The following is a 16,580-nucleotide window of genomic DNA, read 5'->3' on the forward strand; positions in this document are numbered from 1 at the left end:
CGCCCCCCTGCCTGTACCATGGGGCTGGGGGGCATTGGGTGTGAGCGGGCGGGGAGCCAGTGGGAGCACAGGGCCTGCACCAGTGTCCCGGGACCAATGCCGGTGGGGCCCAGAAAAGGGCAGCAGGAGCGTGGGGTCCCAGCTGGCAGGGGCTCTATGGTGCCGGGCCAGCTCCCCACTCCCTGCTGATGCAGCCCAGCCCAGCTCCACGGACCCCTGCCAGCCTGTGCCCTACTTTGGGCCCCACCAGTGCTGGCCCTGAGACATTGGTCCCAAGATATTGGGACATTGGTCCCAAGATGGTGACCAGGGGGTGGGGCACCTGTCAAGGGGCGGGGCTACCCATGCAGCCTTCAACAGCCTGCCCAAATTGGGTAAGCGGCCCTCCACTCAAAATAATTGCCCACCCCTGATTTAACTCCAGAGGACCTTTGACCTTGAGGCTCCCTTTCAGCCAGTTTCTTATCCTTACAATTATAGTATTAATCCCCATTCGTTTAATTTTAACTGGTAATTTCCCACAGGGCACAGAATCAGATGATATGCTTAATCTAGATGGATTTGTCCACTGGATTGCATTTATCCAAGAGGTCAGTTACCCTGTCAAAAAAGGATATTAGACTTGCATGGCATGCTTTGCCATGGATAGAACTATGTTGCATTTTGCCTGTTTTTCCCCCCTTTAATATTCTTGATTATTCCTAACTTCAGTATCTGCACTGAGATCTTGCATAATTCAGAAATCAAACTAACTGGCGTGTAATTGCATCTGTCACTTTCTTTTGTTACTGAATACTGGCAGTGTGTTTACTGTTTTCCAAGCATAGGGTACTATCTCCAAATTAATAGATTCACTGAAGACTCATGCAACAGGAGTTGCTATTTCAAGTATCGGTTCTTGAGATGTATATTTTTTGCCCCCTGAGTCCTCCAGTTTCATTGCAGAGAGATCTAAGGTTTTGTTCCATTAATTTCCATTATCATATCCTCATTTCCCCTTGGTACCTACCATTATCTTCATTTATAGTGCCATCTTAGAGAATAAAGCAAAGTACAGCAAAAGCTTTGTTATCCGGCACCCATATGGAATGGGGGGTTCTGGGTAACCAAATATGCTGGTTACCTTTGCCTGTTCTGGCCGCCACCTCTCCTGCTGTGTCCAGTGTGCTGCCACCCCTCCTGCTGCATCTGTGTGCCAGAGGGAATAGGAAGCGGGGCCCCACACAGGCTGCTATGCCCTGGGCTGTGGGGGCTTGGCAGCGCAGGCTGCTTTGCCCCAGGCTGTGGGGGCTTAGTGAAACTGGAAGTACCATGGTGGGCACTTCTGGTTTTGCTTTTACCTTACAAGCCAGCATGCCAGTTAATAGAGTATGCTGGTTTGTAAGGTGCTGGATAACATGGCTTTTACTGTATTTATTCGGTACCTGAGTGACACCTAGTTTACCCTTAGTCTTCATTTTCCCCGAAATTTATTGTGGTCCCACTTCCTCCATCTTCCCTCTCATTCTTTCTTATTTATGTAACTGAAGAACATTTTGATGTTCATCTTAACTTTGCTGGCAAAATCCAGCTCAAACCTTTGGCTACGTACATTTTATTTCTGTATTTTCTGACCTCTGAAAGATAGCTCTCATTGTTGATCAATCTCTTCTTTCATTTCTTATAGATTCTCAGCTTATTCTTAATATCCATTTTAAGTTGCATGTTCAAGCTTTTTTTGGTCATGACAAGTAATAAATTGTCTATCTGCTTAATCTGCCAAGAGTCTGTTGAGGTTTCACCAATACAGTTGAAGGTAAAATTGGCTCCCAATTGAAACTTGTATTCTTAGATTTCAAAAGGACTAGAGCTTTAGCTTGGAACCTCATAAATCTTGGAGCAGGACTTCTTAATCTGGTCTTAATATGATTTCCGCTAGCTTCACCGGAGCTTTTCTTGAACTTTTGCTTTGGTCTGTATGAGTGTTACCATAATTGTTACCTAATTTTATCAGCAAATTAAATGTAAAGTTCATGGGCCAGGAGAATTGAGTAGTCTAAGCTGACTTCAAGAAGGTGAAATTACCTGTTCCCTGTATAATTTGTGTATTGTTGTTGAACTTGTGATTGCTATTAGTAGTAGTAATTACTATTCATATATTTTACAAAGTAGTAGTCATTGTTATTTATTATTAGAGGTACGCTGATGCATGGTCTAATATCGGATCAGCACCAATATAAAGAAAATTGACTATATCAGAAATCGGCCTGTTGTGGCAGAAAATTTGGCCGATAAATGCCTGTGCGCGCAGCTGTAGCGCAGCATGCTGCAGCGAGGAGCACAGCCCAGCAGCTTAGAGAGCTGCAGCCAGCTGGTAAGTCTGTTGTGGTAGATGGGGAGGGGTAAGGGAAAGGGTCTGGAGGGGACAGATCAGTGCCCCCCACAGTGAGGGAGTGAGTAGGGCTGGGGGCTGGGGTAGGCGCTGCCCAGCTAGGGTGGAATGGGGTGCGGAATGGAGCCACGGCTCGTCCATGGGGTGTGGGAAAGGGGAGCAGCTCTCACCACTGCACGCAACCCAGGAGGGCACGGCGGGGGGCGGCGCATGTGCCCCAGATCAGCACGGGGCAGGGCAGGCTGCAGTTGTGGGGGATAGGGCTGGGCTGCTCTGCACTTGGGGCAGGCAGCAGCAGTGCTGGGAGGGAGTTGGGGGGTGGGGCTGCAGCGCAGCCCAGCCCTAACCCCACTGGCAACAGTCCGGCGCAGCCCCCAGCTCTGTTTGCAGCTGCAGCTTGCCCTGCCCTTCCCTGCTGAAATCCGGGGACACTTGCCCCCCCGAGTCCATGCCCTCCCAGGGTGCATGTCACAGGGGAGCTGCATGCCCTCCTTGGACGAGCCGCGGCTCCATCCTGCACCCCACCTTGCCCCGGCTGGGCAGCGCCTACCCTGGCCCCTGTCCTACTCCCTCCCTCACCGCGGGGGGCATTGATTTGCGCCTCCCCCACACACACACTCCTTTCCTCCCCCTTCTCCAGCCACCACAACAGACTTACCAACTGGATGCAGCTGTATCGGAAGTTGGATCAGTAATGGCCAATATGCCTGCTTAAAAATTGGCTATCAATATCAGCCCCCCAAATTTCCATTGGTGCACCCCTATTTATTATGTTTTATTTGTATTGTTGTAAAGGCTCCAACAGTAAGTCAGGGCCACGTACTTAGGAATATACAAACAAAAAAAACAATTCTCGTGAGAGTTCTCATTACAGATTGAACTATATGATAAAAGGCATAACACTTGAACGAAATATACAATTGCCAAAGTTATTTTTAATTACTATATATTATAATAAAAGACTTTTCAATGTTGTAGAAATACAGAAAGAATTGCCAAGGAGTTTCAAAAAGGAATAGGCAAGCAGTTACACCAAGATCTTGTTGACCTAGATAAAAAGAATAAGTATACGAGTTATATATCAGGTTTGTTTTTCCATTTTCTTACCATCCTCATAGTTCAGATATTTTGTTTTTAACAGAATCATGACTCCCTGTTGAAACTTGCTATTGAAATGCTTGGATTGCTTTTTCTGCTTCTGTTTAGCAGTTACTCTACTTTTCTATTAAGATGGTTAAATTTTTATTTGACTTTAATAGCAACATTTCAACTAATTTGTCTTGTTAATTTAAAATATTTTATTTGAGTTGGTACTTTTCTTTACAACTTAATGTTGGACTTTCTCTCTTTCAGAGATAAGGTCCTATAACACTCTAGCAGCCCCCTCTACTTAGATAACTAGTCCCTCACCCTGTTCCCTAATCTACTTTCTGAAAGTCTGGGTCCTCCGTCTTCCCAGGCTGTGTGTAAGGAAAGATACTGTATAACATGGGGTGTCTTTTGCTATGGCAGAGACCCTCTTTCTTACTTTCCTCAGAAAATATTGGTCTTCATTCCTAGTCCTCTACTGCCAAAGCTAGTATTTGATATAGATTGTTTGGGAAATAGATAAACACAAGCTTTGCATTCTAGCATAGGTATTTCTATGGCAACTGTTACCTTGGTATCTCAGAACCAGAGGATTGGGAGCTTTATAACTTGGGATGAATTCAATTCCTGGTGTCACTTCACAGATTTCAGGAGAGTTACCTAATATGTATTTACTTATTCCGTGTTTAGTACAATGACATGTCCTTCTAAAAGTTTAGATTTACAATGGAAATTGAAATTAAAAAGAAATGGGTTGCCTTTTAAAAAAAACTCCTTATGCTTGTATATTTTTAAGAGTACTCATTATTTTTTGCTTTGACTTTTTTTACTAATTTGAAACTGAAATAATTCAGTAAAGTGACTAGATGCTATATGTAAATATGTAAAATATATATATCAACATGCTAAAATTATATTGTTATGCATTGAGTTTTTACTTTTATGTTTTGTAGGTCCTTGGTTTGATATGTATCTATCTGCCAGAGAACCTGTTGTTTTAAACTTCAACCCTTTTATTTGTTTAACTCCTGATCCAAAAGAAGCATACAACAAACAGCTACTGAGAGCTACAAATTTGGTAGTATCATCCATAAAATTTCTCAACTCTCTAAGGAGTAACTGTTTACGGCCGGATATATATTATGTCAACCCCAAATGGAGCAAGAGTAGGCCCTTCAAACACTTCATTCGCTTTCTTCCATCTTCTGTGGCTTGGTATGGAGCACTTCTGGTAAATGCATATCCACTAGATATGTCACAGTACAAGTGTCTCTTCAACAGTTCCAGAATTCCTAAATTAAACAAAGATGAACTGTTTACAAATGAATGTGCAAGACATTTGTTGGTAATGAGAAATGGTCACTTTTATATTTTTGATGTTTTGGATCATCTTGGTAACATTCTGCATCCATCTGAAATTAAGGCTCATTTGCTTTATATTTTGCAAGATGCAGATCACTTGCCTGAATCTTCCCTTTGTTATTTAACCACCGAAGACAGAAATACTTGGGCAAAAGTAAGACAACAGCTTATCGAAGTGGGTAATGAAGAAAACTTAATGAAAATTGATAGTGCAGTCTTTTGCCTATGTTTAGATAATAGTTCCCCAAAGGATGATGATGAGCTTTCACATTGCATGCTTCATGGAAATGGTTTCAATCGCTGGTTTGACAAATCTTTTAGTTTGATTGTCACTTCTGATGGCACTGCAGGGATAAACTTTGAACATTCTTGGGGAGATGGAGTTGCAGTCCTTCGTTTTGCTAATGAAGTACATAGAAACAGTACAAGGCATCCAGCTGTTGTACCACAGTCTGCACTAAGTGCTGTAAAGTGTGAGAGACTGGAGTTTAAATTGAATGATTCAGTAAAATCTGCTATAAATACAGCACGTATGAAATTTGATAAAACAAAGCAGAAAATGTTTGTGAGACAGTTCAGATTCCAGAAGTTTGGAAAAGAATTTATAGTGAAGCAAAAGCTGAGTCCAGATGCTGTTTTTCAGCTTGCATGTCAGATAACTGCTTATCGACAGTATGGAAAAATGGTTTCTTGTTATGAAGCATGTAGCACGGCTGCTTTTAAACATGGCCGTACAGAAACAATTCGACCTACATCTGTACTGTCACAACAGTGTTCTCGTGCGTTTGTTGAAGAACGGAGCAAACGCGCTGTGGCAGAACTGAGAGACTTGATTGACAAATGTTCAAAGTACCACAGACGGCTACAGCTGGAAGCTGCATTAGGTTAGTTCCATACCCATATGATATATTACTTCTATCTAAGGTTTTGATATCCAAGGAACTTTCAGAATTGGTCCTTTTTTGTAGATATAAGTCACGATCCTGATCCCTGCTGTTACAAATGCAGCTACAAATGAATTTTTTAATGTGTGGTTCTGCTGTTTTCATTTCCTCATGACCTGTAGAGTGTCAGGAACCGTGGCATTTTTAAAGGTGAATTTTGCTTATTTTTAGCTTTAAAATATCAAGAATATCAATTCTGATTTGCTGTATGACTTACCAAGTATCATGGAAGACATTCAGTTTTAGAAGCTAAATGTGAACTGAAGGAACTAGATTTTTTGATTCGTTAATGAAGTTTCATTCAACTTAGTTTTACACTTAAGTTAAATAAATGTTAACAAAAACAGATTCTTTGAAATCTAACTGAAAGTACCCTCTATTCTCAGTTGTCCATCTTTCAGTCCCTTGTTCCACTTGCCATGTAATTTTTGGTGATAAATGCAATCTAAATTTTGAATGTACAAAGGGGCAAAAATCAAAGCCAACATTTTCCCCCAGCAACACAACATAACATTTTTGAACCGGAGAGAGAGGAAACGTTAAATTACTAAGAAGCAAGAAAGGTTCCAGCTCATTTTTCCCATGTCCCTCCTGCAGGACACTTTTAAGAGATCCTGTTCTCTGTGCTGTCCATTCACTGTTTAAGAACTATAGTTCTGTTTTCTTCACATGCTGTATAAAAAACTAGCGAAGAGTGGCAAAAAATAAGGGATGGGGGAAGAGGAAACATAGAATATATAGGAAGGAGATGACATTTACCAATAGATAAAAGGAAAAATCATAAAAATATGTAGAAGCAGAAGCAAAATACTGAGAGTTAAGCACTGTGGGTGCCTGTACACAAGTGCAGAGATTATTCCAATGCGCTGTAATTACCATGCTCCAACAGCCTCCTGCATCTCAAGTATCAGCATACCCGGGTTTAAAAATGGCTTGTCAAACAAGCCCTTGATGCCATTTTTAAGTGTGGGGACACTGATACACAAGATGCAGTGGCACTTCAAAGAGCCACTCTAATTAAAGCACTGCTCCCCTTCCCCCACCCCTGGAGCAAATAAAGAAGTGCCCTGAGGTATTTGGATATGAAATTCATGTAGGGAGAGCTGTTCCTTGTTTATTCTTCAAGTTAGAAATTCCTCAGGACATGTCCCCATCACATTTCTTTGTCAAGCATCATAGTTCTGTGTAGTGACTAATATACCCGGATTTCCACTGCAAGTCATTTTGTTTTCCTTTTGAACTAAATGTTTCTGAGCAATATCCCAGCAACCAAGAGAAGACAGAAATATATGGGGAAGTGCTTCATGTTCAGTTAGGGTTCTTATAAACAGAATATAATTTGGACTTTATATGTGATGTTTTTAACATTCCTTTTATTTTTAGAACTTTAAAAAATAATTACATGTTAGTAATGCTATGACAAAATAAGCCTGTGGAGTTTCTGGGGAAAATAAAAACATGAGTATTCAAAGGTAAGCTCCTAACTCCTTAAACAGCCTAGTTAGATGTTGTTACTGTATTTGGATTGCTGGGTACACAGTACCTTCTTTTGATGTCTGCAGAACTATCTGAACAAGGATGATGCTCGTTAGGTCATTATGAGTAAGAAACATATGACAGTGTCAATTTTGAATGTAACATTGTATGTCTCTCCTATTTTAACTAAGACAAAACAATAAATAGCTCATCAATTAAAATGAAATAAAATATTAGAGCATACTGATACTGTTTTAAACTATTTGAATCTAAAAGTTTAAAGGAAGGTTCTGTATGTTGTACTTGATTAATAACGTTATATGTTCTCTGTATTCATAATGCATTATGAACTTTTTTGGTTTTATAGGCAAAGGATTTGATCGCCACTTATTTGCACTGAAACATCTTGCAGCATCCAAAGGTGAACATATGCCTGAATTTTTTCTCGACTCAGCCTATCAGAGAATAAATCATAATATCCTTTCAACTAGTACATTACACAGTCCTGCAGTACATCTTGGTGGATTTGGGCCAGTGGTGCCAGATGGCTTTGGAATTGGGTATCATGTATTTGATACGTGGTTAGGATGTAACGTAACTAGCTATTTAGATAAACAACAACAAGAATTTCTGAGCTCCCTTGAGCATAGTTTAAATGATATTTTAGATGTGTTGGAGGGAAATCCTCTTGCGTAACATCATAAGTGATAAGCAGTATCAATACTTTTAAACTAAATTCTGATCAATAAAAATAATGGTGCAAAATTTTAAAGAATCTAATAATGAGCACAAACACTTGGAAATGTGGCAGATGAAGATGGTAATTATAAACAAAAATGTGAGCCATTTATATTTCAGTGGACTGACAAGATGTTCTCCATTCTTGGCATGTCTCTTATTTTGTTGTTTCTGGGATTTTGTTTTTCAATTTTATTAAGGCCTTTAAGAAGCATTTTTGCAGATTTTTTTCTGATTTCTTCCTGTTCTAGTGAAATCTATTAATTTATGGTTGTGTGGGTTTTTTTCATTCTCCTGTTTATATTTTACAGTTGTATTATTTTGGCATAGTGCTGTACTATGTCTTCATTGTTGTGCATGTTCAAATATGCTTGTTAAAATAAAAGTTTAACTCCTTCACTACAGGAAACATTTTGCTGACTATGCCTCAATTATTATAGAGGCCAAACATTTTATGGATTTGAATGCTGACATGATGCTTCTGTTACAAATTGTAGTTTTTATGGGCTAGTTGAATATTTCCTTTTAAAAGTAAATATATGTTTTGGTTAAATTACTAGGAAACATTAGTTACACCTGTTATCAGCCCCAAGAGGATTAATTCTGCTTGGTTTACTTATGCAAGTACTTGTGCACCCTGGCCTTTAAGACCTAGAATTGAACCCAAGGTTCTTGAGTGTTACCATTCCTTTGTGGTCAGCAAATAACTGAAAGCCAGTGTTATAGTAGACATTTCATCTCCTCCTAGTGCTGTTCTACATAGAGGATTACCACCTACTACTACCTGTTTATTTCATTTGTTCAACTAGCACAGGTCTGTGCTGGGATCTAAAAGTTTCAAAACTGCTCATGTACCATGTAGGTGTTGGTAGTATTTCATGTAACATATTTCTTTCAGTTGTTTGATTTTTTTCACCTATGAAATTATACAAAAAAAGTCTGTTAATGTTAAGGTTTCAAAATTAAGTACTCAAAGAAATTTAAAAATGTTGAAATTAAAGTTGTGTGCGCAAAGTTAATTCATTCCTCTGAAGTCATGATATGTAAACACTATCTTCATTTACTTGAGTACATTGTTATATTTTCCAGGGGACTTGTGCCTTTTTCAGGGACTAAGATGAGCAGTGCTCTGAGGATGACCCATGGCTATGTGCCATGAGTAAACTGTTGTCGTTTTTGATGCAGAAGCATATGCTACTGAAATACGGGTGTGATGAGCAGCTGCTAAAATGACCGCTTTGGGACATGATCAACTGGGTGTAGTTGTGAAGTTGACTTCCCAGAATGATATTGCTCATTCTTTGTTCCCATCTTTTCCTTCCAGGCCAACTTGAGTACTGCTCAGCCAGAACAAAGAGTATTGGTGCTTGTGCACATGACACTATTACCATGTACATGTGATGAAAATGTCACTTTGCGTGGCTTAATGGCATCACACTACACTTGCAAGAGTTTTGGGGGTTTTAAATGAGTTTGCATTGTTGCAAACTAAACTACCTGCCAATGTAGTTCAGCTTGCAGCGATGCATTGCAGTTATTAGTCAGCTCACCCCGCAGCTGCAGAAGAGGTGGGTAGGCTCTGCGGAGGGAAAGGATCAGGCCCTCACCACTTCTACCTTCAGCAGGCACGTACTGAAGGCAGAAGTGACAAGGGGCCTGATCCTTTTCTTTTTTTGGCGGACCCTGCCCACTTCTCCTGCAGCCGGGAGGGTGAGCTGCCAGCGAGCTGAACAGCCCTTAAGCTGCGGGGGGGGCCCTGGTTCCTTCCCTCCACTGTGGCGGCGCCACCTGGGCAGACTGTTAGCGGGCCAGGTGCTGCCCCAGCTTGGGGTCAGGGAAGAGTTGAAGCGGGGTGGGCGGCAACGACACCAGGGGCCCCAGTAGCTCAGGGGCCGCTCAGCCTGCTGTCAGCTCACCCTCTGGCCAGGTGCATTCTCTGCCAGGGAAAACAATGATCGGGCCCCTTCGCTGTAACAGTGACAGAAAAATAAAACCCCACCGTTTCAATTTAAAAAACTCAACATTAGACTCCTCTGCACAGCACTCAGGGCAAGTGACTTGATTGATTAATTGCATCTTCCTGCTATAAATAGCAATGTAATAAGTCTGAATGAGGTGCAAACAATTGAACCAAGCTGTTCTAGCATAAAGTAACCACTTAATTTGACTTAAACTATGCCTTTAAGATAGTACAGTTGGAGTATTGTAGTCATGATAGTCCAGGAAATGTCAGAACCTAGGATGTTTTGTGATATCTTTTACTGGACAAACTATGGGTAGGAGAACTGGACAAGCTTTCAGGGACCAAATGCCCTGTATTCATGTATGTCACTTTTATCACTGCGTCAATTATGTTTTGCTGTCTGCATGCGTTTGTACATTTTGGGGACATAGTTTAGGTAAAGGTTATGTCCAGATCTCTGATTAAGAGCTGTTATATCAAAGGAACTGAGGAATGTCTGTCTAAGGAAAAGAGAGAAGGTGAAGCTTTCAAGCATCTCTTGCTTAGTTTGTTACTAGAGCAAGAACAATTGCCACTCCTAAACACAGGCAGAAAAGGCTATTATTGGAATGGCATCCAAGATGCTGTCTGCCTGTAATGGTAAAAATCAGCCCGTAGCAAAGGCATCTCAAGGAAATGGGCCATTAGGTAGGAGACTTACAGGTGTCCCAGGAAGGAAGAATTTTCTGCAGAATGCTGAAACTTTTCAACAAAGTGAACAAAGCTGGTTGAGGGGTGCTGCTTTGGAGGTATTTAAGATCTATTTGTGAGGTAGTAGTGATCTTTAGATTATCCCAAGGCTTGAGATGAGAGTCCCTGACCCTAGTGGTCAGGACTCGGCAGGGTTAGCAGGAAAGCTAATCTCTGGAAAGACTGATAGGATTCTCTGATAGGTTGTAGCAGATGAGAGGATAAGAAACGTTTTTTTGTTCTGTCTTCAAATTATGTGGTTGTTTTTTCCTGTATGATTCTTTTCTTTGGTATAATAAATCCTTTTGTTGTTTGGTTGCCTGTGGTAAAGTGTGATCTCAGGGCAGGTGGTACTTTGCAGAGAGGGGGACTGAAGGAAGGCTCTGTCATGACCCAAGGAGAAAACACCTAGAGTCAGCAAAGATTCCCCTTATTGCATCTGTGGAGTCCAGTACAGGGCAGCAGAGCAGAGGCTTACACAGGGATAAGGCGTTATCCCAGGGAAAACCTTGGTCTTTTCCTTTAGACAAGCACTGGGATAGTGAGGAGAAGCTTGGGGCTCCACAGGGTATTGGGTGAGTCTGTGACAGTGTTATGTTGGCTATCTTCAAATATAAATTAAAAAAAAAAGACGATTACATGTGACAAGTCAGTTTTCCTTAGATGCCAACAAGAGTTTTGGTACAGCATATTAAATCCTTTCTTAGGAAGTCTTCAACAAGTAAGCAATAAGCCATGAATATAGTGGGATATTTCTACACTTGTTTTTAGGAAAGATGCCTGAAACTGAAACCCTAATGGTATAAGAAAAGGTCCACTGAAAACAGTGGGAGACTGGTAGTAACGCTGTTAGTTGCTATATATTTGTTGCTACCCAGGCATTGTTCTAATGGAGTTTTTAATTCATCTAGTTTGAGAGTTTGTCAGATGTTATCAGAGGTTAGGACAGGCAGTTACTGATAAAACGGGTAGAGATTTGAATTAATAAATGGACAAAATTCTTAACCCACACAGTTGTCTTCATGAGTCCAGTGGCAGGTAACGAGACAGTCTTGCAACAGTTCTTCAGACTGTACTTTTCCTATGGCTTTGTTGTACCTTACCTGACAGTTCCCAAATGCAAGTTTGCAAAGTACCTTCATTTAAAGTCCTTAAAAAACATCCATAGTAGAGAAATATAGCAATCCTCAGTTTCTGGTATTTCCTAATATTGGCAGTCTGTTAAACCAATGCAGGTATAATGAGAACTATTTGAATCTTATTGCTGCCTTTAATGGCTCCAGTCATATTTTCGAGCATTGGTCTGTGACACAACATGCTGTTCACTTGGAGAGCTGATCTGAGAGCTCCAGGATTCCTTGTCTGGGAGACAGATACACCAGAAACCATAAGCAGCTGAAGCCCACTTATTTTCCAGAACAAGTATGGTACAAAAGAAGCTAAAGACTTGAACTGAATATTTTTATCTCAAACAGGGTTTGGCAACCTGGGGCCCATGGGCTGGATCCAGCCTGGAGAGCTGTAGCATTTGGTAGTGAGGGGCTTTTTGATACATAGCACCACAGCTGGGCACAGAGGGCTTCAGCAGAGGGTAGCTCTGCTTGCGCCATCTCACTGCAGTCTGGTGGCTGGGTCTTAATGCTGGCCTACTTCATACCTAAACTGGGTTATACCTGCCTCCTGCCAAAAAGCATTGCCAATCCCTGATCTTGAACATGGAGACAAGAAGCCAGCTGTTTTACTTAGTTTCCAAGTCAGGAATTTTGGGCTCCCTTTTGCCTTTATTTTGAAGTGAGATTTTAGGACTTGGTTTGGGTACATGGCAAACATTAATTTTTATTTTCAGACTTGAGTTCTGTTTTTTTTCCTCTTAACTCAGACCCCAAATTAACTAACATAATTTCTACCTTGGTTTCCATACTGTAAAATGGAAACTGTGACATGGGGATTATGCCACTCACCCACAGATTTAATCAAACATTCTTCTGAACGTGCTGGACTGTTAGTAGAACAAAGCCACCTAGTCATATGTAATAGCCTTGCTTGTCCAGATCTGGCTTTGTACCTTTACCTTGCTAACAAAATAGTAAAAGAGCAGGATGTAAAACACTTTCTTCATAAAGGATCTACAGGAAATGTGACTATTTACCTTACAGCTTCTGAGAAGTTGCATGATTTCTTAGGAAATAATATATTGTAGATGCTACATGTATGCATCAGAAGCTAAGCAGGTATCTAAGCGATCAACTGTGCTGTCATAAAGGCTCCCTGTGTGGTTACAGTGATGTGGATGTGTTGAGTCATTTGTGATATAAGAAACCAGTTAGGTTAGTCATTGGCGGTATCTGAGAACTGGAGGGAACTCATCCCAGATCCAACATGCCTATTAAGCCAATTGGGTGGCTATGTGGACAGGTGATAAATAGATTTGCTGGACAAGGTATGTGATCTTATTTATGAGACTCTTATTATTCCTTTCCTGTCCCACCCTTGCCATTCTTTTGTTTTATTCAGAGATTTTGATTTCAGTCTTAAATTGCTGCTTTCATCCCAGCTTATGTTCTCCAGAGAATAGCTGTGGACATTATAGATGACATTAAGGATGAACTTCCAAACATAGTAAAATGGAAACCATTAAACCAGGTAAGGGGTCTGTTTTACTGTCATTAACACTCTGACAACAGATTTTCTCCTTCTGGTGTTTCAAAACCAAACAAAATGTGTTTTATCTGCCATAAGTTATTTTTCCTTGAGGTAAATAACTTGCACTCTCTTGGCTAACTCAGATCAGTTGTTGGCCAATATTCCAAGATAAAATACCTTATCATCAAGTCAGAAAAGGACTTGAAGGCACAGATCCTCAAAGATGTTTAAGCACCTAGTACTGGATTTACACAGGAATTTGCTGTTTGAAGCCTGGTGGCATTCTCAAATTAGGTTATATACCTCCAGGCCCAGGCATTTTCAGAATAGACCTATCAAGTAAGAATATACACAAAACACAAGTTGTAGGAAATGGTCCCTTCATTCTTTATAACCCAATGTTAGAGCACTCTCCTAGGCTATCACAGACAAGTTAAAATCCCTCTTCTAAGGCCATAGGTTATTATATTGGGGGGTTTGTTACTCTTCTTTTAAGATGTTCAATTTTGTGTAAAATGAGCCCTGTTTGACCCAGTTAATATTTGCATGAGTGACCTCATAGCCTGGAGCTTAGAAAACATGCGGAAAGCTGGTTTCAAATCCCTGCTCTAATGTATAGCCCAGTGATTCTCAACCATGGTGCCCTGTGATCTTTTCAAGGGTGCTGTGGGGTGCCACACAATGGCACTGTTAGGTATGCAAACAAGATTCACAAGATAAATCCAGAGATTTCTAATAGGAATCCATAGTGTTAAAAAAGCATTCTTACCTGTTGCGGCCCTTCTGAGTTTTCTGCAATAGAAGCATTGCTCTGTTATTTTTCTTTTGTTAAAAAACAAGTGAAAATTTGAAACTGGCATTTTCCAAGGGGTGACATGAGTTAATCAAGGGTTGTCTTGAGTCTAAAAAGGTTGTGAGTCTCTGGTATAGGCAAAGGAATGCCTACTTTTTTAATCCTAGTCAGGGTTAGACTCAGAATTGCTTGATGCCATCAAGATTCAGTTGGTTTTGCACATGTCCATCAGCAGAAACTTAAGAGGCTGACAGCATTAGGTGGCATGGTGAGCTAGGGTTTTGAGATCTCAGTGGCACCTAAAATAGACACATCCCTTTAAGCTAAGATAACCATGGGGACTGCTCAACATCTGGCCCATTTAGTAGTGATACATCAGGACTGAGGCCTAGTGCAAGGTCTTGTTAGCAGCCAAAAAGGCAGGAATGGCTCTGGATAGCCACACTCGAGGGGAGACATAGTGGAGGAATTCTTTTCCCTTTCTGGTCATGAGTTGTTTGGACCATGACCCACATTGTGCAGGGAGTGACACAGGCTTGGAAGGGACACCATGTTGGCCCAGAAGGGACCTGGTAAACTCTCAAGAACTGTTGGGGTACACAGTGATTTTGATTGCTCAGGAAGGAATAGGGGTCTCTATTGCACCAGACCACAGAATGACATAGACCAAGGTCTGCAACCTTTTGGAGCAATGGGCCAGGTGCTTGCAAGCCAACTGCGCTACAGGCCACCACTGCCCTCCGGTAGGGGAGAAGGGGGAACTAGGTGGCTACTGATGTCAGAAGACAGGGCAGGGGAGGGAGGGAGGAAGAAAGCTTACCTCTAGTGCTTGCCATAGGTGGGGGGACAGGTGGGCAGAGAGAGAGCTCACTTCCAGTAAGCATCACCTGCCTAGGGGAGGAAGAGAGCAGGAAGGGCTGTGGAGGGGTTTGGTAGCATGGTACAGAGTGGAGAAGGGATGTGCTGGGGTGAGTCGCATGCTGCTGACTGGGCTGTATCACAGGCCCAGATCCAGTTACTTCCCAGGCTAAGCCCAACCTGCAGGCCATAGGTTGCTAACCCCTGACAACTGTATAGAGTCATGCAGAGACAAAGGGCCCTACTACAGCCACCTGGTTTAAGTGGGTCCTAATCTGGATTCAGATTAGGGAGTGGAATAGCCTTATTCAAGCCAGTTTAGATTATTTGTTTCTTCATTGATTTCTGTAAGTTAATCACAGTGTCAGAGTTTGATACCTATGCAGTGCTGTAGGCCAGAGATTCTCAAACTGTGGTCCATGGACCACCACTGGTCCGTGAGGTCCATTCAGGTGGTCCGCGGAAAGGTTGCAGAACAATCAAGAGTATCTGTACTTGTAAGGTAAGACTGCTGATATTAAAATATGAGTTGTGTGCTTTGATTTGTAGAACAAAAAAAAGTTTATTAAGTGGTCCACCGAGACCCTCAGCAATTTTCAAGTGGTCTGCAAAAAAAAAGTTTGAGAACCTCTGCTCTAGGCTGATAGAGTGTTAACAAAGCTGGGGGAGGCCAATACTTTTCAAGTCTTACACCAGTAAACCCTAATGATCCTATCCACCCTATTATACATAGGATGTAGTGAGGAGTTCCTCACACTCAGGTAGGCTTCTGAAGCCTCCTGCTACCCTCCTGGGACACTCATAGTTTCATAGTTGGTAAGGTTGGAAGGGACCTGAGCAGATCATCAAGTCCGACCCCCTGCCATGGGCAGGAAAGAGTACTGGGGTCAAACGACCCCGGCGAGGTGTTCATCCAGCCTCCACTTAAAGACCCCCAGGGTAGGAGCCAGCACCACTTCTCTTGGAAGTTGGTTCCAGATCCTAGCTGCCCTGACAGTGAAGAAGTGCCTCCTCATATCTAGCCTAAATCTACCCTCTGCCAGCTTGTGACTGTTATTTCTTGTCACTCCTGGTAGTGCTTGGGTGAACAGGGACTCCCCAAATGCCTGCTGGTCCCCCCTGACCAGTTCGTAAACGTCCACTAGATCCCCTCTTGTGGAGGCTGAACAGGTTCAGGTCCAGGTCCCTTAACCTCTCCTCGTAGGGCCTGCCCTGCTGACTCCTGATCAAGCGGGTGGCCCTCCCTTTGACCCTCTCCATGTTGTCCACATCCCTTCTGAAGTGCGGCACCCAGAACTGGATGCAGTACTCCAACTGCGGCCTGACCAGTGTTGCATAGAGGGGGAGGATCACCTCCTTGGACCTGCCTGAGATGCATCTGTGGATGCATGACAAGGTACGGTTGGCCTTCCTGACCGCGTCCCCACACTGTCGGCCAATGTTCATTTTGGCATCAATAACGACTCCCAGATCCTTTTCTGCCTCTGCACTGACAAGAAGGGAGTTCCCCAGCCTGTAGGTATGCTGCTGGTTCTTCCTCCCCAGGTGCAGTACCTTGCACTTATCAGTGTTGAAACCCATCCTGTTCTCATCTGCCCACCCCTGTAACCTGTC

General features: G+C 42.2%; 1 protein-coding gene across 1 annotated transcript in view; it reads left to right on the forward strand.

Moving 5' to 3' along the window:
- SPATA9 (spermatogenesis associated 9) overlaps nucleotides 1-16,580 on the forward strand; it is a 39,964-nt gene that overhangs the window by 7,375 nt on the left and 16,009 nt on the right. The window contains exons 3-7 of the mRNA XM_006019712.3: nucleotides 3,350-3,456; nucleotides 4,414-5,706; nucleotides 7,610-7,663; nucleotides 13,187-13,200; nucleotides 13,241-13,315. Of these exons, the coding sequence (XP_006019774.2) occupies nucleotides 3,350-3,456; nucleotides 4,414-5,706; nucleotides 7,610-7,663; nucleotides 13,187-13,200; nucleotides 13,241-13,315 (1,543 nt within the window). The remainder of the gene's footprint in view (nucleotides 1-3,349; nucleotides 3,457-4,413; nucleotides 5,707-7,609; nucleotides 7,664-13,186; nucleotides 13,201-13,240; nucleotides 13,316-16,580) is intronic.

This window comes from Alligator sinensis, unplaced genomic scaffold (genome assembly GCF_000455745.1).
Source record: "Alligator sinensis unplaced genomic scaffold, ASM45574v1 scaffold223_1, whole genome shotgun sequence".
NCBI lineage: Eukaryota > Metazoa > Chordata > Crocodylia > Alligatoridae > Alligator > Alligator sinensis.